The 24,744-nt window shown below is 42.3% G+C and overlaps 1 protein-coding gene across 4 annotated transcripts in view; it reads right to left on the bottom strand.

The window, feature by feature from the left end:
• ACVR1C (activin A receptor type 1C) overlaps window positions 1-24,744 on the bottom strand; it is a 61,924-nt gene that overhangs the window by 22,374 nt on the left and 14,806 nt on the right. For 3 of the 4 annotated variants that reach the window (XM_030209360.1, XM_030209359.1, XM_030209361.1), the window contains 2 exons: window positions 14,990-15,220; window positions 6,598-6,765 (listed from right to left, as the gene is read on the bottom strand). In XM_030209360.1, coding sequence (XP_030065220.1) covers window positions 6,598-6,765; window positions 14,990-15,220 — 399 coding nt within the window. The remainder of the gene's footprint in view (window positions 1-6,597; window positions 6,766-14,989; window positions 15,221-24,744) is intronic. The other variant, XM_030209362.1, reaches the window with a different exon arrangement.

Here is a 24,744-nt window from a genome sequence, read left to right as displayed (position 1 = left end):
TTTTTGTAAACTAAAAAATACCAAAAAACCTTAAAAGAGTAACCCAATGAAAGAAGTGCTATACCACCGGTTAGCAGTACTATTGTCTGCTTAAAAGAGTGGGTAATATCTGAGGGTACTCTACAAAAATATAATACATTCATGAATGGTGATTATATTGTGACACTGAAGTAGTTCTAGCTATAGTCCTGGTTTTTTTAGCAATTCATTTTATGTTACCAGACACAGGGATATTCAGATTTCGGATAGTTACAAGCCTAGCATCAGGGGCATGACTATCCAGCTTATAATTGAAACAGAAAAACGCCTACCATATTTTTCGGACTATAAGACGCACCGGACCATAAGACGCACCTAGGTTTCAGAGGAGGGAAATAGGAAAAAAAAAATTTTCCTTTTTCCCTCCTCTAAAACCTAGGTGCTCCGGTGCGTCTTGTCCGAGTTTTGGACCGCCGTCCCGTACTTACACGATGCCATGTTCCGTGGTGGTCTAGTGACGTCGGGGCAGGAAAGAGCCCCCTCTTTCCTGCCCATCGCGCTGCTCTCCGTGCTCCTCACTGCTTCCTGACGGTCTCGGCGAGATTCAAAATGTTTTGAATATCGCCGAGACCATCAGGAAGCAGTGAGGAGCACGGAGAGCAGCGCGATGGGCAGGAAAGAGGGGGCTCTTTCCTGCCCCGACGTCACTAGACCACCACGGAACATGGCATCGCGTAAGTACGGGACGGCGATCCAAAAACGCTACCTTCGGACTATAAGACGCACCCCCCATTTTCCTCCCAAATTTTGGGGGGAAAAAAGTGCATCTTATAGTCCGAAAAATACGGTATATTGCAACCCAAATCGGGAGATGAGCATCTTTCTCCCGTGGGCGCCCAAATCGGTATAATCGAAAGCCGATTTTGGGCATTTCCAACTGCAATCCGTCGCGGAAACGGGTAAAGTTGATGGGGGCTTGGAGGCTTGGTGAAGGCAGAACTGGGGCGTGGTTATCAGCCGAGGAGAGATGGGCATCTTTAGCTGATAATCGAAAAAAAGGCGTTTTTAATCGCGATTTTGGGTCACTTTTTTTTAACCCTTTTTTTTCCACGAACATGTCCCAAAAAAGTGCTCCAACTGACCAGATGCCCACTGGAGGGAATCGGGGATGACCTCCCCGGACTCCCCCAGTGGTCACTAACCCCCTCCCACCAAAAAAAAACCACTTTACAAACTTTTTTTCCAGCCTCTATGCCAGCCTCAAATGCCGTACCCACCTCTATGACAGCAGAATGTGTTCTATCCTGTGACAGCCTTTCCCTGGTTCTGATGTGGCTCTCGGGTGAGTGTGACACCTTTCTGTTATGCGCACTGCAGAGTCACATCAGCAATGCATTGTGGTGGGTGTAGGGTATTGGGCTCCGTGATTCCACTAGCTTGTGGCAAATGCTCACGATGTTGGTAGTTGGTAGGCTCTACTCCCATGGTGCTTTTCCCCCTGCTTACTGGGTCAGAGTGTGCCCTGTTTTGTTTCCGGTAGTCCATGAGGTAGTGGCCATTTTTGTAAGCCAGTTTTAGATCCCTTTCACGTGTTAGCCATGTTACAGAACTTAGTTCTTCCCTTGAATGTGACTGAAAGAGGGCATTGTACAGCATTCTGCCAGCTCTGACCTACTGCTCATCTCAGTACCAGGGAGACTCGTTGCCAGTGGGGCACAACCTCTTATCTGCAGTTAACTGTGAGTAAGCGTGCTTATTCCAATAAAGGACGTTTTCGGAGAGATTAGTCTTCAAGTGTCAACTGGTGTGCCAATGTTATATAGCAGCAACAAGTCCTAGAGGCCTGCGTGTATGCAGGTCCCTGGAGCACTTTTAGTGGGTACCGCAGTGCACTTCAGCCAGGTGGACCGAGGCCCATCCCCCCCTACCTGTAACACTTGTGCTGGTAAATGGGAGGCCTGCAAAACCCACTGTACCCACATGTAGGTGCCCCCTTCACCCCTAAGAGCTATGGTAGTGTTGTACATTTGTGGGTAGTGGGTTTTGAGGGAGGGGGGTTGGGGGTTCAGCTCCCGTGGTAAGGGAGCTATGCATGTGGGAGCGTTGTCTGAAGTCCACTGCACTGACCTCTAGGGTGCCCAGTTGATGTCCTGGCATGTCAGGGGGGCGAGTGTACTATGAATCGTGGCCCCTCCCACGACCAAATGGCTCGGATTAGGACGTTTTTGAGCTGGGCGTTTTTAGTTTCCATTATCGCTAAAAAAAACAAACGCCCAGCTGAAAAACGTCCATTTTTTTCAAAAATAAGGTCTGTCCCGCCTCTTCATGTACCCGTTTTCGGACATAAATGCCCATGGAGATAGGCGTTCGCGTTCGATTATGCCCCTCTAAGTCAGCTTTCCAAGAAGGCTAGGCTAACCTTCAAAGAATAGTCATGGTTAAAACCATAACACCAGTGAGCACAAGATAGATTAATGCTCAGATTACATCTTCACTTATTCTGGTAGCTGTCTGGAGGAGGCCCGGCTGTAGAATTATGAGATTTGAAAGAAACCGAAAGGAAAACAATGCCTGGAATGGATTGGAAACTCTGTAAAAGACTTTAAACATACTCAGAATAGATTTAGGGGGCAGTGGTAAAACAAAATTGAGCAGTCAGGTAAAAATATGAGGGGGAAGTGAGTCAATGCTGATGTGATCATCTATCAATGTGGGAGAGACCTAGGGATAAAGACAGTCAAGTAGGTCAATAGGTTATTATTCATTATCATGTACCAGGTAAAAAACCAGTTGTATACTGCATCATAAGATTGTGAAGGGCAATTCTATAATTGTGCACCACAAGCACACGTAAATGGCACCTTACTTGCCCTAAGCGCTAATCTATAAGGGGGTGCGTAAGTGGCACCACACTCATCTGTGAAGGCTGGCATACACATACTGTAAGATGCATGCATGGCTTACTGCATTTATGAGTGCCCATTTGCACCAGCCATTGAACTGCCATAAGTGGGCAGGCATGTATTTTGGCACACCAGTGCCAGGTATTCTATAATGGAATCTGGTTGTCAAGATGCCATTATAGAATTGGCATGAACCACGCTGTATCAGAGTGTCCAATTGTGGGTGCCAGTTTATAAAATTGCCACCACAGTCTGTTCTAAATATGGGCACAAAAGATTTTCAGGGTTTGGAACTGACCAGGGCTTTGGAGAAATCACTAAAGATTGTATTTTAGCTTCCACACATTAATTATGAATTTTGTGCTAAGCCCTGAAAAGAATTTGACATTTAGGTTATTCTTTCAACACAGAGAATTTTCCTGACATGCTCAAGTCTACTCAGCAGAAAAGAAAACAATTTCCAGGGGTAGGTGATCTTTAGTCCCTATGGATATCAATCTGAGCAGGACATCTGAGGTAGAATTTAGAATGTCTAATCTAGATGTTTCAAATTATTCATATATTCAGCAGTGCAATATCTATAGGGGATAATTTTAGGGCACCTAGAATGTACATAAATCGCAGTATTTAAATAATTTATGCACGTAAGTGGCCACTTACACACATATATGGCCTCTTATATAACACTAACCAGTTTAAAAGTATGAATGTTTGCATGGCGCATACTTTCACTGTGGGTGTGCACATGGGCAGAGTGTAAGCAGAGCATGGGCAGTGCGAGCAAATGCACAGTCACTATAAAATGCTATTATTTATACATATATTTGTAAATTTTAGGTGCTTTCATTAAATTAAGGTGAGTTTTCAGTCACTTACACTAGTATTTTTATTAGGGCTGCACATATAGGACTACAAAAAATTGGCGACAAAACTAAATACGCCTAGGCATATTCTATAAAGTACACCTAAATTTAGAATAAGCCTAAATTTCTGTGCAGTTTATAGAATACACCGAGTGCCCCTCCATGTGGTAAGAGAGGGGAGGGGAAGGGAAGAGAGATGGAGGAGATGGTGCCTGTGGAGAGGAAGGGGAAGGGAAAGAGAAGGGAGGAGATGGAAACTAGATAGATTTGAGAAGGAGGAAGAAAAATGGAATAAAGTTGAATGTGAAAGATGGATATAGGGAAGGAAGTGAAGGAGGAGAAGAAAAAAAAGAAATAGTGAATGGACAGGAGGCCCTGGAAACAGAGTTGGGAGCACAGGGCAGCAGAACCAGAAACAGGGAACAAGATGATTAGAAAGATAAAATCATCAGACAACAAAGATAAAAGAGATGGTTTTATTTTTAGTTTAGCAATTGAAATATGTCAGTTTTGAGAATTAACATCTCCTATCTATACATTGCACTGTACAGGAGGAAATGTGAGGGAGCGCTTTATGTGATTAATCGTGCAATTAAAAATGTTAATCGATGTACAGCCCTAATTTTTATGAAGAAAGTAAGGCTTAAATTAAGTACATTTTGGCTGCCTTAAACTACACCAGCCATTAACGTGATGTAAGTGCTTGCATCTAGAATTAGGTGCCACAATGAGGACTTTTGCTAGTATTCTATAACGGCAACTATGTGCAATATTAGAACTGATGTTTAGCACCCACATTTTTGGTGCCTAAGTTTTAGTGTTCTATTCTATAATTGGCACCTAGATTTACACGCCAATTATAGAATACACTGAATTGATATTTCAGTGCCTAAATCTACGCGCATCCATTTACACCAATAAAAATGTGTCGCAAATCCCAGCTCGAAGATTTAGACGTACTGGGCCATATTCTATAAACAGGAGTGTAAATTTCAGAACACCCACGAAACACCCATTTCCCTGCCCATAAGCATGCCCCTTTTTACCTGCATGAGTTAGAAGTTCGGCACACATCATTACAGAATATGCCTACCGCCTTTCTTCCAAATTATACATACTGAGATCTTTAAGTCTATTCCCATACACATTGTGATGAAGACCACTGATCATTTTAGTTGCCACCCTCTAAACTGACTCCATCCTGTTTATTCCTTTTTGAAGGTGCAGTCTCCAGAATCGTACACAGTATTCTAAATGAGGTCTCACCAGAGTCTTATACAGGTGCATCATCACCTCCATTTTCCTATAGGCCATTCCTTTCCCTATGCATCCAAGCATCTTTCTAGCAGTCATCATCACCTTTCTACCTGTTTGATTAGTTTAAGATCATCACATACAATTACACCCAAGTCCCGCCCCTCTTTTGTGCACAAAAATTCTTCACCCTCTAAACTGTACCGTTCCTTCAGGTTTCTTCAGACCAAATGCATGACCCTGCATTTTTAAGCATTAAATCTCAGCTGCCAAATTCCAGACCATTCCTCTAGCTCTGCTAAGTCCTTCCTCAAGTTATCCACACCATCAGGGGTGTCTACCCTATAGCAGATTTTGGTATCATCCGCAAAGAGAAAAACCTTACCTGACAGCTCTTCAGCAATATCGCTTATAAAAATGTTTAAAAGAACCGGCCCAAGAACTGAATCTTGTGGTACATCACTGGTAAAATCCTTTTCTTCAGAATGAGCTGCATTTATCACTACCCTCTGTCACCTTCCACTCAACCAGTTCCTAACCCAGTCAGTTACCTTAGGACCCATACCAAGGGCACTCAGTTTATTTATAATTCTATGAGGAACCGTGTCAAAGGCTTTTGCTAAAATCTAAATACACCACATGTAGTGCTCTCACTCGATCTAACTCTCTAGATTTGTCTGACAAGACCTGCCTCTAGTGAAACCATGTTGCCTCAGGTCTTGTAATCCATTGGATTCCAAAAAATTTACTATTCTCTGTTTTAAAAGTGTTTCCATAAATTTACTTATCACAAAAGTCAAACTTACTGGCCTGGAGTTCCCAACCTCTTTCTTACTCCCACTTTTGTGGAGAGGGACCACATCTGCTCTTCTCCAGTGCTCTGAGATCATTCCCAACTCTAGAGAACTATTGAAAAGGTCAGCCAGCAGAGCAGCCAGAACTTCCTTAAGTTCCTTCAGTAACCTCGAATGTACTAACCAGTTAGTGCTGCAGTGGTCTGGTTGGATATTCAGTGGCACTATCTGAGTACATGTGGCTGAATATCTGGATTTGCCCCAGTCACTACAATTTAACTGGGCAATAGCCTCTCCTGCCTGGTTAAATCATTTTAAATATCTAGCCCTAAGTTTGTACCTTAGGCAATGGATGGTTAAGTGACTTGTCCAAGGTTACACGGAGCAGCGGTAGAATTTTGATCAGCTCAAAATCTTTATTTTTTCATTCTCGATTTCATTCAGTTCCTCAGTTGGGTTTAAGTTCTTAAAATCTGTTCCAGCCTAGCCAGTCCCCCAACTACAAATCTAAAGAACCTTCATACAGCATGAACAACTTAAGTGTATACAACCAAAGAAAAGGTAATGTTAAACAAAATATGGCCACAATCAACCAGCACATTATCTTCCAGTCTGTAAAAATAAAAAAATCAGAAATTAAATTAAAGAGAAAAGAAATGAGATCTACAACCAAACTGAAGTAGATAACAGCTGAGTAGGTAAAGATGTAAACTGACATTTTAAAGAGTGCAGCTTGTACCATTGCTTTAAGAAGCCACATCTGTAACTTCACAAGAGTTCATTCTAGAACTCAAAATGTTTCACCTTGTGTGCCAACTATCTCCATATGAAGATGTGCTAGTCCACTAATCACAGAAAGTGCCAGCTTTATCATGCCATCTACATTAATAGTATTTCGACTTAAGTAGTCAAACAAGGAACCCTGCTCATGGTATTCTGATACAAGCCACAGCTGAGTCCAGGTTCCATTATCTACAGAAAGAAAAAAAAATTGATATTGTAACATGAATTGTTTAAGCATTAAAAAAAACCAACAACATAGCAACCTCACAAAATATACATTTTTGACATTCTGGAATTAAATTTAAATTTCACGGAGTTTCACATGAATATCTGATGAGATCTTGCCCCAGTAAGAATTACCTACCATGTTTCTCATGATTCATTTATCTTTATCTGATATAACTATACACAGAATTCCTTCAAAAAGGTGGTAAATAAATCCTAATAAATAAATAATATCAATAACCAGGAAAAGTCCATCTAAGTTGTTCAGAGAGATTGGGGGATACATGCCCATAATTTCTGAAATATTACTCAATGAAGAGTTGAAAGACTGCATTCAATAGAAATAATTTTATAGCCACAGTTTTATGAAAAACGTAACAGAATCACCTATGTATCCAATCTATCCTGATAGGTAGCCAACTTGTCCCCAAATTTTGTGCCATGGGAAAGGGTAATATGTGGCATGGGGGTAAGGAAAGTAGCAACTTGTGAAGAGATAGCAGCCACTCCAGACCATTAGACCCACCATGAATATGCAAGACAATGGCCCTCCTGGGAAAGTACAATGATCAGGCACTGCTGGGTAGCTTCTCCTGAGCAAGCAGGGTTGCCATCTCCCTTGGTCATCTCACAACTGCATTGGGGGTTGACAGATCAGGGCTAAGTCTTCTCAATAGCAAACAAAACCCCAACTATGCTCAGGTTGATCAAGTTTTGGTAGCTCTGCCCTTTCCTTAAGTAACTCTCTGCCCTTCAGCTCAAGAACTGCACCTACGCTCCAACTAATTAAACTGTATACAACATAGGATCAAGAGCTGTAAAATGAAGAAAATTACATTATCTCAAAGTACAATTAAGTTAATCATTTTTTCAATGAACTTGCTAGACATTCATCTATACTAAGAATACTCCCCAATTGAATTGTCTCTTTTCAATATTGAATAAAGAAAATGGTTAAATAAGTCATGTGCCACAACTGAGAGGCAGGGAGAGTGCAAACACCCCAGCTGATGACTGCTTTTTGCCCTGATGGCATTCTATTTCCCCTCAACGTCCAGCCACCAGTAGGATTTAAATTGACCAACTGGACTTTGAATGTGGCTGCAGGAATGCCAGCATCCCTCACTCATTGTTTCCTTTCCCCTCCCTCCCCTCCACCCTTGCCATGGTTGTGCTGGTACCTTTTACTTATCTTTACAGAAGAGAATTCCATAATTCACCATACTAATATTGTGTTCTGAGGGAACCCAAAAGTACCATTATTCTAGGGTGTGTTAAAAAACAATTTCCTAAAGTTTAGTAGAAGGGGTTCTTCCCATGGGGAAGGACCCAGTTAATACATCCCAGGGTTTAAAAGGAAGGAGATCACATTAGTTTGGATGGGAGTTTTGGGAAAGAAGGAAAGAACAGTAGAAAAAGGACAACTAGACCTAAGATCCCTACATGTGCCTCATTCTAAGAACTGAGCTAAGTGAGGGAGTATATGAAGAACAATTCAGTGTAGTATTCTGGTGCTTCCAGTCTAGGTAACAGAGAAAAATCCCCATGTGCCCAACATGGAAAGATATCCAGGGAGAGGAGTCAGGGAAGGAATTGGAGGTCCCTACATGAGATACCCTACAATCCAAGCAACATTCATGAGCTGCCTCTATTGTCTGCAACAACTATGATGTCTCTCACTGTACATCAAGAAGAAAGGTCTTGCCACTGTGGTTCATGCAATGATAACATCAATGGTGGATTATTGTAATGCAGCATAACTGATGAAAGGTTGTAAGTGAAGTGATCACATCCTACAATGTCTGCAAAACCTCCACTGGCTACCAAAACAATCTAGGGCTAAATTTAAAACATTATCTCTGATCTTCTAGGTCCTTAAAGGAAATGGGCCAAAGTACTGAAGATACAAAAAATACTGGACAAAAATTCAGCGAAAATAACAAAAGTGCTAGTAATGAGCTGAAAAAAGCTAAACTAACCCAAGAGTTAGAAAGTGTGTGGTAACAAATGCGTAGCGTTTCTTTGTTCTGTTTAAAGTGAAGAAAAGGACCTTTTCTCCACTTTAAACAGAAAAAAGAAATGCTACGCATTTGTTACCACACACTTTCTAACTCTTGGGTTAGTTTAGCTTTTTTCAGCTCATTACTACCAAAGTACTGAAGAACATGGGCACTATTTATAGAACAGTATGTAATGCCAGGATCTGCAACCAACTTTGGGCGTGAGGATTTACACCAACTGAAACCTAGTGTAAATCCCTCGTACGTAAGTTAGGCACAGATCTTCTTAATTCTATAATACTGTGTGCATCTTTAGTGAATGCCCTGACTCGCTCATGCCTTTCCCATGGCCTTGCTCACTTTTCAGTTGCACGCTAAAAGATATGCAAGGGCATCTTTACATAATAGCATTAAAATGTATGCACAAATCCTAACTGGAGCCAGTTAACTGCAATAATTGTTTGTTAGCATCCAATTATTGTTAGTTATCAGCTCATTAATCAATTAAATTGCACATGCAATTTTGAGCACTATATATAGAATATAGAGGGGTAAGGGAGCAATTCTATACAATAACTGCTAACAATCATGTGTCATAGAATATGTGCACATATGTGCACACATGCTGTATATTCTTCTGAGTGGTATTCTATAACTATGTGAATAGCATATCTGGGTTTAAAAAAGGTTTGGACAAGTTCCTGGAGGAAAAGTCTGTAGTCTGTTATCGAGATGGAAATGGGGGAAGCCATTGCTTGCCCTGGGATAGGTAGCATGGAATGATGCTACTAATTGGGTTTCTGCCAGGTACTTGTGACCTGGATTGGCCACTGTTCGAAGAAAGATACTGGGCTCGATAAACCATTGGTCTGACCCAGTATGGCTATTCTTATGTATATTTCCTGCATATAGTTTGCAGGCAGGTCTTCTATAAGACATCCTGGGCCTTATAACATTCTTTTTTCTCCTCTGCCTTCCCTGGCTCCTAGAGTTATTGTGGATGATAGGTGTTCTATACAGGCAAGCAGGGTTTTTTTCTTCTCTTCCATTCTTCCAAGTTCTTATCATTGATTCTGCTTTTCTGTCAAGGTGTTTGGAATTCCTTTCCTTAGGCAAATTTTACTTGTATACCATTGAACTGAAAGGCAGTATTTATTTATTAAAAAAAAATATAATCCACACCATCTAACATTCTGGGTGGCTTACAGTACTACAATCATAATCATTTCAATAAGAAACAACACATACATAATAAAACCAACATAAAACAAAATAAACTTATAAATCAACGCCAGCATTGTAGTGCAATCAGGTCCATCTATAAGCATTAAACTGTAGCAAAACCTTGTTGAATAAAAATTACCTCAAATATTAGAAGCAATGCCAATTTAATGTAAAGTAATTTAATACCTAGTTGTATAACCTGCTATTTTCAGTCATAAAACTGTTCAGAGTAGTGAACAATACAAAATAGAACAGAGGCAATACAAAACACAGTACCTCCTATAAAAACTTCCACCACCATCTCCTCCTACCAATATAAAGTCAATATAAAAATATCATCACTAATCCCCCATAAGGGAACCAAAACACATCCTATATATCCAGGCTTTCAATTGCTTCCAATGTTCCATTCGAGGCAATGAGGGCCTAATGTAATAAATGCAGTGGTGGAGAACTTAAATTCAGTACATGACTGTGGTGCTGTGCCATCTATTGGCTTACAGTGGGCAGCATGGCAGTCTACATGTAGCATAGTATATAAACATGCAATATTATATCCTCTATGTGGATGATTTATAACAAGAAAATTGATGGTATGCTCTCCTCTTGCAGAGATCAGGATAGAAGAGTACATATCATATAGGTGGTAAGGACCTGGAGGTCAAGATGGCACACACATCCAATGTTTTACCTTTAGTAGCTTAGATCTAGAGGTACGTTTTTTAGTGATCCTTAGCAGGAAGGAATACACAAATAGGGGCCCAAGAGGAACCTGGTTCCATAGAGCAAAAAGAAAGGAAGATAGCTCCAGTATGAGAAAAGGTCTGAAGATGTGTGAGGGCCATATAATAATGAACTGTATTTCTAACCCGCTATATCTGAGATATACTAAGTGGGGAACAAAATTACATACAAAATAAAATAATCCAATACAAACAATAATTGAAAAATATAATGATACAAAATCATACATTACTATAACTAATACAAATTTGAACATAACACTAATACAAAATCAGACACTACTATAAAACATTACAACATCATTCATCTAGTCACCCATATGCTTGAATAAACAAATGGGTTTTTAGGTCTTTCTTAAACTGGGCAATATCCTGCATAGAGCGAAGTTTAATGGGCAAAGCATTCCATAATTTAGGGCCTTTAACATAGAATATGGAAGACCTGCATTCTTCAAGGTGAACCTGCCGAAAAGATGGAACTTCAAATAACTGTTTTGAGAGGATCTCAGAGAGTGTAAAGGTTGATAACATCTCAGAGTGGCACTGAGTATCGGGGAAATACAACCATTCCATATTTTAAAATCCAACAATAAAATTTTAAACTGAATTCAAAACTTTATAGGACGCGAGTGTAAAGACTTCAAAATGGGGGTCATGTGATCATAATGAAGCCATATGGTAACCCTAGAACTGCGTCTAACAGAATTGTGGAAAAAAGTAAAATTAAATATTTGTGAATTGCAACAAATTTCTACAATAAAGTTCTGAATGAATATTCAGTGGTCTGTCTCATATTCAAAATGCAGCAGTATGTTTAGTTATTCATTTGAAGAAGTATGATAGTATCTCTATTACATGAAGTGACTTCATTGGCTTCCCCTTCAAGCACACATTAGTTTCAAAAGTTTGTATAATTTTCTATGTATTATATGGTAGTACTTCTGAGTTGTTGGTACAACTCTTTCTGAGTCTTTTTTTGTTTTTTTCTCAGGTACGGGACAAGTTGTTATCAAAATTACCCTCATTTAGAGGTTTGCAGTTTAAACGTCAATATGATACAATGTTCTTGTTTCGGGCTATTTCAATCTGGAATGCTCTTCCTTTGCATATCATATCTATAACGAATTATATGCAATTATGCAAGAGTTTAAAAGCATTTCTGTTTGATAAATTTTAAGAATGTTTTTTTGGATGATTTTATTGTACTATGAGATTCTTTTTGTACAGCAAGCAATCTTCATCCCTTCCGACCCTCCAATTATAACTTATACGATCACTATACAACCTTGTATCTGTTATCAACTGACTGGGCAGGCACCTTTGACAGTACTATGTAAGCCACATTGAACCTGCAAATAGGTGGGAAAATGTGGGGTACAAATGCAATAAATATATAACTATAGACACCTTATATCTTTCACCTGTTGACCTCAACATTTTTAAAAATATATTTGCTAAATTAGGGGTCCTTTTCCTAAGCTGCAGTAAACACTAACGTGTGCTTCCCACACATTAAAAAACCACTAGCATGGGGCATACTCAGGCATCCCATGGTAGTTTTTGTATCTGCGCATGCTTCCCACATGCTAAAAAACACTTTGGGGTCATTTTACAAAGCCGCAGGAGGGTTAACGTGTAGGTAACATGCCAAATTAGCACTACCACTGGGGTGGTGTGTGCACCTGGCAGTAATTCTGAGTTTTGCGTGCGCTTAATCCCTTGGTAGAAAATATTTTTCTACTTTCTACCACAGGGGAGCGTTCCCAGCAGTAATTGGTGTGGCCAAGATGGCACGCACTGCATGGTTACCACACGGGTAGTGTGTGAGCCCTTACTGCTAAGTCAATGGCTGGCGATAAGGGCTCAGCCTGTAAATAGGCGCGCGCTAGTTTTAATTTTTGCACGTGTAATTTCCCGGCTCATTAAAAAATGGTCTTTTTCCCAGTTGCGGTAAAAACTGGCCCAGCGCGTGTATAGAGCTATCTATAGCATTGTCTTAAATTGAGATATGGATTGCAAAGAGTGAACTTTATAAGAAAGGTTATTCCAAGCCTTAGGCACAGCTATATAAAAAAAAACTTTGACGTTAAGTCATCAAGTCTAACCACATGAATGACTTTGAAAAAAGAAATGGTCTCCATTGCTGCTGACTGATGCACAATTTTGAGCACCACATTTAGAATCTGGGGGATACTGTGCAATCCTCAAATCCTTATATTCTTACAATTTTGCAACCCTAACTCTCAAAGCCAATAAAGTCAGAACTATCTACTAGAACCACCAGTACTGTATCACCTATCCTGCATCACCAGCATTTCTGTTAAAAATGGGGTTTGAAGTGTCTGTCTTCACACATCCCACTCCTGCAAGCACCAGGCTACCTCCTACAACATTCTCATGATATATATGGGCAACCATTGTGCCTTCTAGGCTAGGATGCTGTGTGCATTTTGAATATTAATACCAATGCTAATACCAATACCATGGCTTATACTCCACACTGTACTGTATTAGTGCAAGGTGGATTACAAAAGAATAAAAATAGCCATTTCTACAATGCTAACAACTAACCAAAATTAAAATTAGACAGACTTCAAAAAAGGTCATTTAAGGATTAAAAAATGCATTTTTATTGCATTAGTCTAACATTATGGTAGACTAATAAACATGTGTGTTGAGGCACATCAAACACACATTAATGCATGTTAACTCTGAGTTAGTCTTGATGTACTTTAATACACTGGCCCAGTGTTATCTGAAAGGTACAATTAAAAAATTGGTAAAACTCTTGCAAACATAAAACACATTTTTAATTTGATTGCATGGTTATTTTGCTATTGCTTTCTACAATGGACATGATTACTCCAGTGGCATTCCTAGCCTGGATGGCACCCAGGGCGGATCGCCGATGCGCCCCCCCCCCCCCCACCTGCGAAATGACACCTCCCCCCCCCCAGCAAAATGACCCCCCTGGGTGCTCGCCGCTAGGGGGGGTGTCGCAGCGAGCGCCTGTGGGCTCCGACCGCTAACTTCGCTCGTTCGCTGCAGCTCCCTCTGCCCCAGAACAGGAAGTAACCTGTTCCGGGGCAGAGGGAGCTGCAGCGAACGAGCGAAGTTAGTGAAGTCTGAGCCCACAGGTGCGCGCCGCGGCACCCCCCAGCGGCGTGCACCCGGGGCGGACCGCCCCCACCCCCTTGGTACGCCACTGGATTACTCATTGTACTGCTTAATTAAGGAATGAATACTATCTGATGTATGAAAGCAATCTCTACATGAGTGATACCATGGCAGATGCAGGTCTCTATGATTATAACAATTATATATATATATGGAGTGGAGGAGTGGCCTAGTGGTTAGGGTGGTGGACTTTGGTACTGAGGAACTGAGTTTGATTCCCACTTCAGGCACAGGCAGCTCCTTGTGACTCTGGGCAAGTCACTTAACCCTCCATTGCCCCATGTAAGCCGCATTGAGCCTGCCATGAGTGGGAAAGCACGGGGTACAAATGTAACAAAAAAATATATATATATTATTGTTGTAATATATATATATAGACCCATCCGAGCTATTAATACCTATTTACCTTTCAGGAAAATGTTAAAGTCCCATTTTTTCAAGCAAGTTTACCCTAATGGACCAGCTTAATTCCACCAGATCACCTACGATACTCCTGCTAAGACGTCGACGCTTACTCTGACCCGAATGTTATACTCAATCCCTCATCTTCTTCCCTCCATCCTTTACCATTTCCCTCCCATTCTCCTTCCCTTTCACCTATCATATCCTTGTCTACCTTCCCTATTCTAGTTCATTACGTTCTTTTCACATGTCCTTTGTAATGCCTTTCATAAAGTAAGGAGTTATGATCATCACAATTTATAATACTGTTCCTACATTTCCTTGTTTTTACTGTATTCTTTACCATGTAAGATGCTTTCTTTTACTATGTAAGCCGCACTTGACCTGCTGTATGTGGGAAAGAGTGGGGTACAAATGTAATAAATAAATATACAATATGAAGAACAGCTATTAATGATACATTTGTACATATTAACCTTTTATGTTGGTTCTATAATTGTAGTCACGACATAATAATGGTGACTTATTGATTACAATATTAGTTCTGCTTATTAACAAAAAGTGTCCTATGGCCCTTGCACTTAATCAAAGACACTTATGTTTTCACTACAAAACAAATATTCATTCTTGAAAATACTGTACCTTTGTTGTCAGCAGCAATAAAACCAAGGATGTTTTCATGTCTCAGCATAACTGTCTGATAGATTTCAGCTTCACGGAACCAAGATCTTTCATCTCTCGAGGAGAATATTTTCACAGCTACATCTTCTCCGCACCATTTTCCATGCCACACTTCACCAAATCGACCTTTTCCTACCAACTCCTGTATAATAATTGTCCTTGCGATTGTTCTCTGGACAAGTAATGGTAAACCTAGTCAAAGGAAGAGTTCTTTAGAATCAACAGTGCTTTCAAATAATGATCTTTTTAAAGTAGAAGCTGGTCATTGTAATACGGTTGACTGCAGTTGGCTAAACATAACAAAAATATAGAAATGGAAAGGATTCTAAACAGGCCCTGCAACTCAAATACTGATCCTCCATTCATCAGATGTGACTGAGCACAATCCGGGCTAACTATTAGACACTAAGGGGCCCTTTTACTAAGCCATATAGAGGCATATTTTCAAAGACTTTAAAGACTTACCTGTTCCGCAAGGCCTACCTTCTTGATTCCAACTAATTACCTCAACCCTTTACTGCATCTTTATATATATTGTAATGAATTTTAGAATTTAAACTCCATGTCCTTATTGTATCCATTTACCTCATCTACCTGACCCTTTTCACTTTTGTATTTGTTTAATACCTGCCGTACTTGACGGTATTTTGTAAGCAACATTGAGCCTGCTAATATGTGGGAAAATGCGGGGTACAAATGTTACAAATAAATAAATAAATAAAGCACTTAGCCTTCCAAAGTTCCATAGAAACCTATGGAACTTTGGAAGGCTAAGTGCTTTGAAAATATGCCTCATAGGCACCTATGTGCACCCAACGTGTGTCAATTTGGGATTACCACATGGCCCGGGCGGTAATTTCATTTTTTATGCATATCCGATACGGGCGCCAGAAAATACGTTCTATTTTCTGGTGTGCAGTGCTACCGGGCGGTAAAAGGCATTCTACGTGCGTAGACCATTACCGCCCAGTTAACGCGTGAGACCTTACCTCTAAGTCAATGGGTGGTGGTAAAGTCTCAGACCCAAAATGGACACGCGCCAATTTACATTTTGCCGCACATCCATTTTCAGTTAAAAAACTTTTTAAGGCATTTTTACAGGTGCGCTGAAAAATAGATCTGCACACATTCAAAACAGGCGTCTACACTAGCGCAGGCCATTTTTCTGCACACCTTAGTAAAGAACCTCCTAAGGGCACAATATTCAAAGCTATTTAACCAGCCAGGAACTGCTCCTGGCTGGTTAATTAGCATTTTAGTGGCAGTTATCTCCCTCTGAATATCCACAGTTAGCAGCTAGCTGCTAAGTGGCTGTATCGCGCAACATAGCCAGTTAGGTACGGGTATTCAGCGCCAAACTGGTTATGTTTAGCAGTTAAAATAGGCCAAATGAATAGCAGGCCTATCTTTAACCGCTAAGCACATTACTAGTTAGCGCTGAATATCGGCTAAAGTTGCCGCAGTCAAAAATGAAATTAGATATTCAATGCCAGCTGCCGGTAACAGTCCAGCATTGAATATCTGGGCATGGCAGGGGTTTGTCGGGGGCTTTGCAAAACGTTGCGCATGGAATTACAGAATTCGTTTGAAGACACTATCCTGATCAGCAGCACTTATCCAGATACCTGGTGCTGCTATCCGGATCAGTACAAATTGCTTCGAAAACTGCTTGGTTCAGGATGAAAATTTTAGATGTTTTCAGCAAATGCCCCTCCCCGTATGTAAAAGACCACTTAAAGAATAAAGTACATGCCATGATTTCATGGTGAATACTTTGCTGATGGGTGTGCACATGGGCAGAATATGCATAAGGCACACAGGTATGTGCACAAATTATAGAACACAAGAGAAAAAGGCCCGTTTCTGTTAGAAATGAAACGGGCGCTAGAACATTTGTTTGTCTCTGTGTGCGATTGTCTTCTCTCCACTACCCCCCCTCCAGCTACCCATACCCAGCGATTGTGTTCTCTCCCCTGCCCCCCCTCCAGCCACCCATACCCAGCGATTGTGTTCTCTCCCCTGCCCCCCTCCAGCCACCCATACCCAGCGATTGTGTTCTCTCTCCTGCCCACCCTCCAGCCACCCATACCCAGCGATTGTTTTCTCTCCCCTGCCCCCCCCTCCAGCCACCCATACCCAGCGATTGTATTCTCGCCCCTGCCTCCCCTCCAGCCACCCAGGTTGTTCAGTGGATTCTTCAGGGTAGGCAGGAAAGATCCCCAGTCTTTCCTGCCCGCTGCTGGTGCTGACTCTCCCGCGGGGCTACTGCATCGCTCTTCAAAATGGCTGCCAAGACTTCAGCAGAAGTCTCGTGAGGTCTCCGCTGGAAGTCTCGGCGGCCATTTTTAAAGAGCGATCCGGCAGCGGGGGAGGGTCAGCGGCGGCAGCGGGCAGGCTAGACTAGGGATCTTTCCTGCCTGCCCCGAAGAATCCCGTACACTGTGCAGCACTGTTGGGAAGAGGAAGCGAGAGAGAGGTACCAAAACCACGGGTAGGGGGGTGAAGGAAGTGATGTCACACCTGCAGATTGGGGGGGGGAAGAAACAGAGCCATCACTTTGCGCAGGGGGGGTGGAAAGGAGTTGCATCTCCAACGTTCTGAAGCTGTCGTGTCGCGGTTTCCCTAGCAACACGGTGACATCACCGGAAGGCTTCAGACATTACGAACTGAGAGCTTCAGAACGTTGGAGGTGCAAGTTATTATAGTAGATAATTTGCACAATCCATGTTAACACATAGGCATGGGCATTTACACCACCTATAGGGCTGGTGTAAGTGATCACCCCTTATTGTATGTGCATTTTTGGTCATTTATTTTGCCCTAGCATTCTATAAAGAAAAGTAGGTGCTTACTTTTCTTTATAGAATTGGTTTAGCATAGTCACCATAACTTGCGCTTAGAGTCAATGAACCTTGCAGGCCAGCCAGCTCAGCTCTCCTGCCCAGTTAAACCCTTTTGAATATTGATCCCAACATCTCTAATCTGCCTATTCCTGGGCAGAGTACAACAGCACATACATACTCAAAAAACAAATATACAGACATATGCACAAATAAATTACCAGACTTCTCAATAGAGCTAATATGAGAGTATTTCCCTTTACCAACAGAACTACAGTACGTTCTCAATGTTTGCGAATTCACAAATACCAATATAATGCCCATATGGGAAAATAGGGGTTAGGTTCCAGCTATACTTACTGTATGTTTCTACAAAACCGCGGAAAGTAAATAATTATTCCTATGGGAAATACAGGGATAGGCTCCTGAATGGGAAAGCACTTAACAAAAACCTGTACTGGAACTCATTTACTGTGCTTGCTGAGAAACCAGATAGAACATGTGTGGTGGCCATTTCCAGAAGCAAACACCAAAAAGCGTGAAAGCGAAAGTAAAAGCAAAAGAAGGTTGTTTTGAAATGAGCATGTCCGCCAATACACAACATGGCGCAAATGACAAATTGCGACCTGAATTGCTCGAAATAGCAAATACTGATCATGAAAATAGAGAGAATGCACTGCATGTTAATATAATACAAACAGCCAAACCTACTGTTCTGCTCAATATAAAAATATTTTTTCACCAATAGGTGGCATCTGTTGCTTTAGTTTCCCATGCCATAAGCATGTACAAATAAATGTGCCTTAAGCTGCTTCTTCAAAGTAGATGTATTAACCATCAATGGCAGATAACCAAGAAGATGATATCATTCCTCCAGCCCTGTGGTTGAACAGGCACATTTTCCCATGTCTGCAAAGAGACTCTGACGTCATCTGTCGCCGATCCCTCTTAGATTCTTGGGATCAGACCTCTTCCTTCAATGCCATGGTCTCTCATATAAAAAAATTAGAAGTTATTTCCAGTTTTCTTTTTAAAATTCCTGTGCAAATGTGTTGTTAAATTTCAATGTGTTAAGTAATTATTTTTTTAACCACCTCAATTTGTTGCTTTTATTAAAAGCAGAATAGTGGAAATTGTATTTGATTCCACCAATGGGTGATTAGTGCTACTTATATATATTCTGCAATAAAGGGGATCTGGGCCATTTTTTTATGTGGCTTTCCTGTTATGAAGTGTTTCACGATGCTTATCTTACTTGAATTCCACCCTCCCTCCAGTGGTGACATATAGCTATTTCAAGTGCTTTTGATAGATTAAATTTTTTTTTTTTTTTTTGTGGTTTAGAAAGAGCTAATCTATACGAATGTATATGCTTGATAAATGTAATTAAAAATTCAATAAAAATAAAATTATGTTAAAAAGTTGTTGCTGGGAAAGGGGACAGTGCTGTTGAGTCAATGGAGAGAGTGGATCAAACTCTGACTACAAATCCTCTTCTGAAACTCCTCCTCATCTACCTCAACAAAATGCCTGTTTTACTTGAGAAGAAGACCCACTTTTTCTGGCTTCACTTTTCTTTAAGGTTAAATAGGAGCTTTCTTTTAGTCAACTCCATCATGTCTGAATTTGTCATATTTAATTTTTTTATCTCTGTCTTGAAGTTATCTAATGTGTTATTAATTTCCTCTAAAAAATTACCATAATCCAATAATTCATCACCCAGTGCCTTGTCTCTTCTCTCTATTTCTGCTTTAATTCTACAACTTTCCTTCACTGATGTATCAATTAAAAAATCATTAAGGGTGACATTTTAGAAAGGATGAACAAAAAGGAATTGAGATGTCTAATTCCCCAAGAGTCGCTAGGCTAGCCCTCACCTCAAGTCACTTCATTGGCTCCCTGTCTGTTTCCACATACAATTCAAACTCTTCTTATTGACTTACAAGTGCATTCACTCTGCGGCTCCTCAGTACCTCTCCACTCTTATCTCTCCATACACTCCTCCCCGGTAACTCTGTTCATCGGGTAAATCAACCTCCAGATGTGTTCCACCACCCCTACTCACCGTGATGGCCATTGCCTTGACCTCGTCCTCTCCTCTTCCGGCTCACCCTCCAATTTCCACGCCTCAGCTCTTCCTCTCTCTGATCATCACCTGATCACCTTCACACTTCTTCACCCTCCCCCTCAGCCCCGCCCAACATTAACCACTACTTCCAGGAATCTCCAGGCTATTGACCCTCCCACCTTATCATCTAGTATTTCTAATCTCCTCCCCTCCATCATGTCCTCCGAGTCTGTCGACGAGGCTGTCTCTGCTTACAATGCCACTCTCTCCTCTGCTCTGGACACCCTTGCAACATCCACCTCCCATCCCACAAGGCATACTAATCCCCAGCCCTGGCTGACCCCTTGCATCCGTTACCTTCGCTCCTGCGCCCGATCTGCTGAACGCCTCTGGAGGAAATCTCGCACCCATTCAGATTTCCTTCACTACAAATTCATGCTATCCTCCTTCCAGTCCTCACTATTCCTTGCCAAACAGGACTATTACACCCAATTGACTAATTCTCTCAGCTCTAACCCTCGTAGTTTCTTTGCCACCCTTAACTCCCTCCTCAAAGTGCCCTCCGCTCCCACCCCCTCACTCTCTCCTCAATCACTGGCTGACTACTTCCGCGACAAGGTGCAAAAGATCAACCTTGAGTTCACTACCAAGCCACCTTCTCCTCTTCACCCTTCAACCCTCTCCCTCAACCAACCAACCCAGACCTCCTTCTCCTCCTTTCCTGATATCTCCGAGGAGGAAACCGCCCGCCTTCTTTCCTCCTCAAAATGCACCACTTGTTCCTCTGATCCCATCCCCACCAACTTACTTAACACCATCTCTCCTACTATCACCCCCTCCATCTGTCATATCTTCAACCTCTCTCTCTCCACTGCAACTGTCCCCGACACCTTCAAGCATGCCGTAGTCACGCCACTCCTCAAAAAAACCATCACTAGACCCTACCTGTCCCTCCAACTACCGCCCCATCTCCCTCCTACCCTTCCTCTCCAAGATACTTGAGTGCGCAGTCCACAGCCGCTGCCTTGATTTTCTCTCCTCTCATGCCATCCTCGATCCACTTCAATCCGGTTTTCGCCCTCTTCACTTGACAGAAACAGCACTCTCTAAAGTCTGTAATGACCTGTTCCTTGCCAAATCCAGAGGCCACTACTCCATCCTCATCCTCCTCGATCTATCCGCCGCTTTTGACACTGTCAATCATGACTTACTTCTTGCCACACTGTCCTCATTTGGGTTCCAGGGCTCTGTCCTTTCCTGGTTCTCCTCCTATCTCTCCCACCGCACCTTCAAAGTTCACTCTCATGGATCTTCCTCCACCCCCATCCCCTTATCTGTTGGTGTTCCCCAGGGATCTGTCCTTGTACCCCTTCTCTTCTCAATCTACACCTCTTCCCTGGGCTCCCTGATCTCATCTCATGGTTTCCAGTATCATCTCTATGCTGATGACACCCAACTGTATCTCTCCACACCAGACATCACCGCGGAGACCCAGGCAAAGGTATCGGCCAGCTTATCCGACATTGCTGCCTGGATGTCCAACCGCCACCTAAAACTGAACATGTCCAAGACCGAGCTTATCATCTTTCCACCAAAACCCACTTCTCCTCTTCCTCCACTTTCTATCTCAGTTGATAACACCCTCATCCTCCCCGTCTCATCTGCCCGCAACCTTGGAGTCATCTTTGACTCCTCTCTCTCTCCTTCTCTGCACATATCCAGCAGATAGCCAAGACCTGTCGCTTCTTCCTCTTTAACATCAGCAAAATTCGCCCTTTCCTCTCTGAACAAACCACCCAAACTCTCGTCCACGCTCTCATTACCTCTCGCCTGGACTACTGCAACTTACTCCTCACCGGCCTCCCACTTAGCCATCTATCCCCCCTTCAATCTGTTCAGAACTCTGCTGCATGTCTCATATTCCGCCAGAACCGATGTACTCATATCACCCCTCTCCTCAGGTCACTTTACTGGCTTCCGATCAGATACCGCATTCAATTCAAGCTTCTCCTTCTTACCTACAAATGCACTCAGTCTGCTGCCCCTCACTCTCTTTCTACCCTCATCTCCCCTTACGTTCCCGCCCGTAACCTCCATTCACAGGATAAATCCCTCCTCTCAGTACCCTTCTCCACCACTGCCAACTCCAGGCTCCGCTCATTCTGCCTCGCCTCACCCTATGCTTGGAACAACCTTCCTGATCCCTTACGCCAAGCCCCCTCCCTGCCCGTCTTCAAGTCTTTGCTTAAAGCCCACCTCTTCAATGCTGTGTTCGGCACTTAACCCTTACCGTTCAGTGAATCCAGACTGCCCCAATTTGACTGCCCCTATCGGACCAACCGTTCACTTCTCCACTGCAAACTCCGTTCCTTTTATCTTGCTGCACCATATGCCTGGAATACAGTTCCTGAGCCACTATGTCAAGTTCCATCTCTGGCCATCTTCAAATCTCGGCTAAAAGCCCCCATTTTTGAGTCTGTTTTGGTCACTCTGAAAGTGCCGATCAAGCTGGCACTTTAAACGGCTTCATAATTTGTCCTCAGAATTTACTTGCTCCCTGAATGGGAACTCAGTGGTGGTGTGCTTGAGATAGATGAGCTAGCTATAGAATTATAGATGGGGTGTTTGTATGGCCTGTCTGTGTTAAAATCAGTTTTTCTGGCAAGTAAAACCCAGTGCTTCAGTTCATATTTTTAAAAGGAGCTGAGCCACTTCTGTTTGAGTGCCTTGTGCCCTAAAATTGACATAAAAGACCCAATGAACTCAGAGAGGCAGCTCAAACCCTTGAATTCCCATTCATGCTCAGGTAAAGATTTGTTATGTGGGGGTGTTTCCCTGGATCTCACCTTTGTTGGGCCTGCAGAATGGCTACAACATGAACCATCTTTTCTGAATCAATACAGATGCTGCAGCTTGAGGCCAGGCTACATCATGAACCATCTTTTCTGAACCAATATAGATTCTAGAACCTTAGGCTTGGTTACAACCTGAGCCATCCTTTCTGTAAGAAAAGAAAAACATGGATTCTGCATTTCTTCCTGGCAGCATTGTGCTAGTGACTTCATTCCAGGACATGTTGTTTACTTGCTTTAGCCTTTCAGTTTATCTCCTGGGAAGCTGTGCAGGAGAGAGCTTTCAGGCTCACAGGGCCTCCAGTATAATTGGGGAGTAACGTTTTGCACTGCAAGACACGAATGAGATAATGCCTGATAATTTGGTCTTTCTGGAAGTCAAAGGTCCCTCATTGTGATGACCGTAGGTAACCTGCTGTACAAGGGTACATGGTTCCTGATTGGTCCTGGTTTGTCACCTGCAGACCCAGGATGAGAGAGAGAGAGAGAGTGCAAAGAAGAAGATCTCATGGTATATGCATCTTTCTCGGAGGAGGGAGACTGAATTGCTCAAACACCTGTGAACTATATCTCTGTACTGAGTGCAGCACATGGCCAAATTCAGCAGATGATTTGGTTTCCACTGTACTGAGTATTCAACTGCTTTGCAGTGCAAGGACATATTGGACTATAACCTGATATTTATTTATTTATTTATTTATTGCATTTGTATCCCACATTTTCCCACCTCTTTGCAGGCTCAATGTGGCTTACGATATCATGAGGGCTTGCAGGGAAATCTGCTAGAGTCTGAAAAGGAGCCAATTCATCACCCCATCTGGATGCTGAAGTTGCGGACCACAAGGGTGAGAGAAAGGGTTATTCCTTTATGGTTCAGTGTTAGCCAGTTTGTGGTCTTTACCTGTGAAGGACAGGTTTTGCTCAGGCAGGAGGGAGGGGTCTATGGCAGGCTTGTCCAGATGTGTTGGGAATGAGCTGTGATAGGGTGGAGGGGCTACGGGGGTTATACTTCTGTCTTAAATTCAGTGGGGGTCAGAACTGTGCACAAAGTTGTTTTTTTCTTTTGTAACATGATTCAAGTTTTCATTCTGTTTTAAATGCAGGCAATGTATGTGTGTGTGTGTGTGTGTGTGTGTGTGTGTGTGTGTGTGTGTGTGTGTGTGTGGCTGAATTAAAATCAGCATGTTTGCTGATCCCTGTGTCTTTTGGTCTGGATGCAAAAAGGAGGGCGTGTGGGGGATATGGAAGGGGTAAGGGGGAGGAGACATGGATTCTCTCATATAATACAGTACATTGCTTTGTCAGCTCAGTATTTGTTTTAGGAGGAGGAGGAGGGGATCTGGGGGTCAAGCCTTTTTGCAGCACCGTTCAGACAAAGGAGTTTAAAGTAGTCTGAAGGCTAAAAAAAAGTACCTATTTTGTTTTGCTGCACTGTTCAAAAAAAAAGGAATTTAAAGTATTGTGAAGACTAAAATGCCTATTTTCTTTCCTGACAAAGAGAAAAAAATGTTTAAGCTGCACACAGTCCTCTTAGGCCGTAGAGGGTCGTGCCGGGTGCTATTGACATCACTTCCTATCATGTAACCCCCATCCAAGATGGCCATGAGTAGTGTGAAACAGGAAGTAAAGTGATGTGTACAGTAGTTGCAGCCATCTTGGAAAATGAGTGCAGTTATGATATCACTTCCTGTGATGTCACCCAAAGGGACAGGGGTTTGGGTGGAGATATGCAAAAAAAGGACAAAATCTGGAGTGTGGTTATGCAAATAAGGGGAGGTTAGAGGCAGGATTATGCAAAAGGGGAGGGGCTGTGACCATATCCGGTGGCATCATCAAAGAGGATGGGGAATGGGGGGGGCTTGGGCAGAGAGTGGGCATGACCTGGGTGAATCCTCGATTCTGATTGGCTGGCATGGACAGAAGTGGGTGTGGTCACCTGTCAAAATCAACTGATAA

The sequence above is a fragment of the Microcaecilia unicolor genome, chromosome 7 (genome assembly GCF_901765095.1).
Source record: "Microcaecilia unicolor chromosome 7, aMicUni1.1, whole genome shotgun sequence".
Classification (NCBI taxonomy): Eukaryota; Metazoa; Chordata; class Amphibia; order Gymnophiona; family Siphonopidae; genus Microcaecilia; species Microcaecilia unicolor.
Note: the sequence above shows the minus strand (reverse complement) of the source record. Positions and strands in the feature narration are given on the sequence as shown.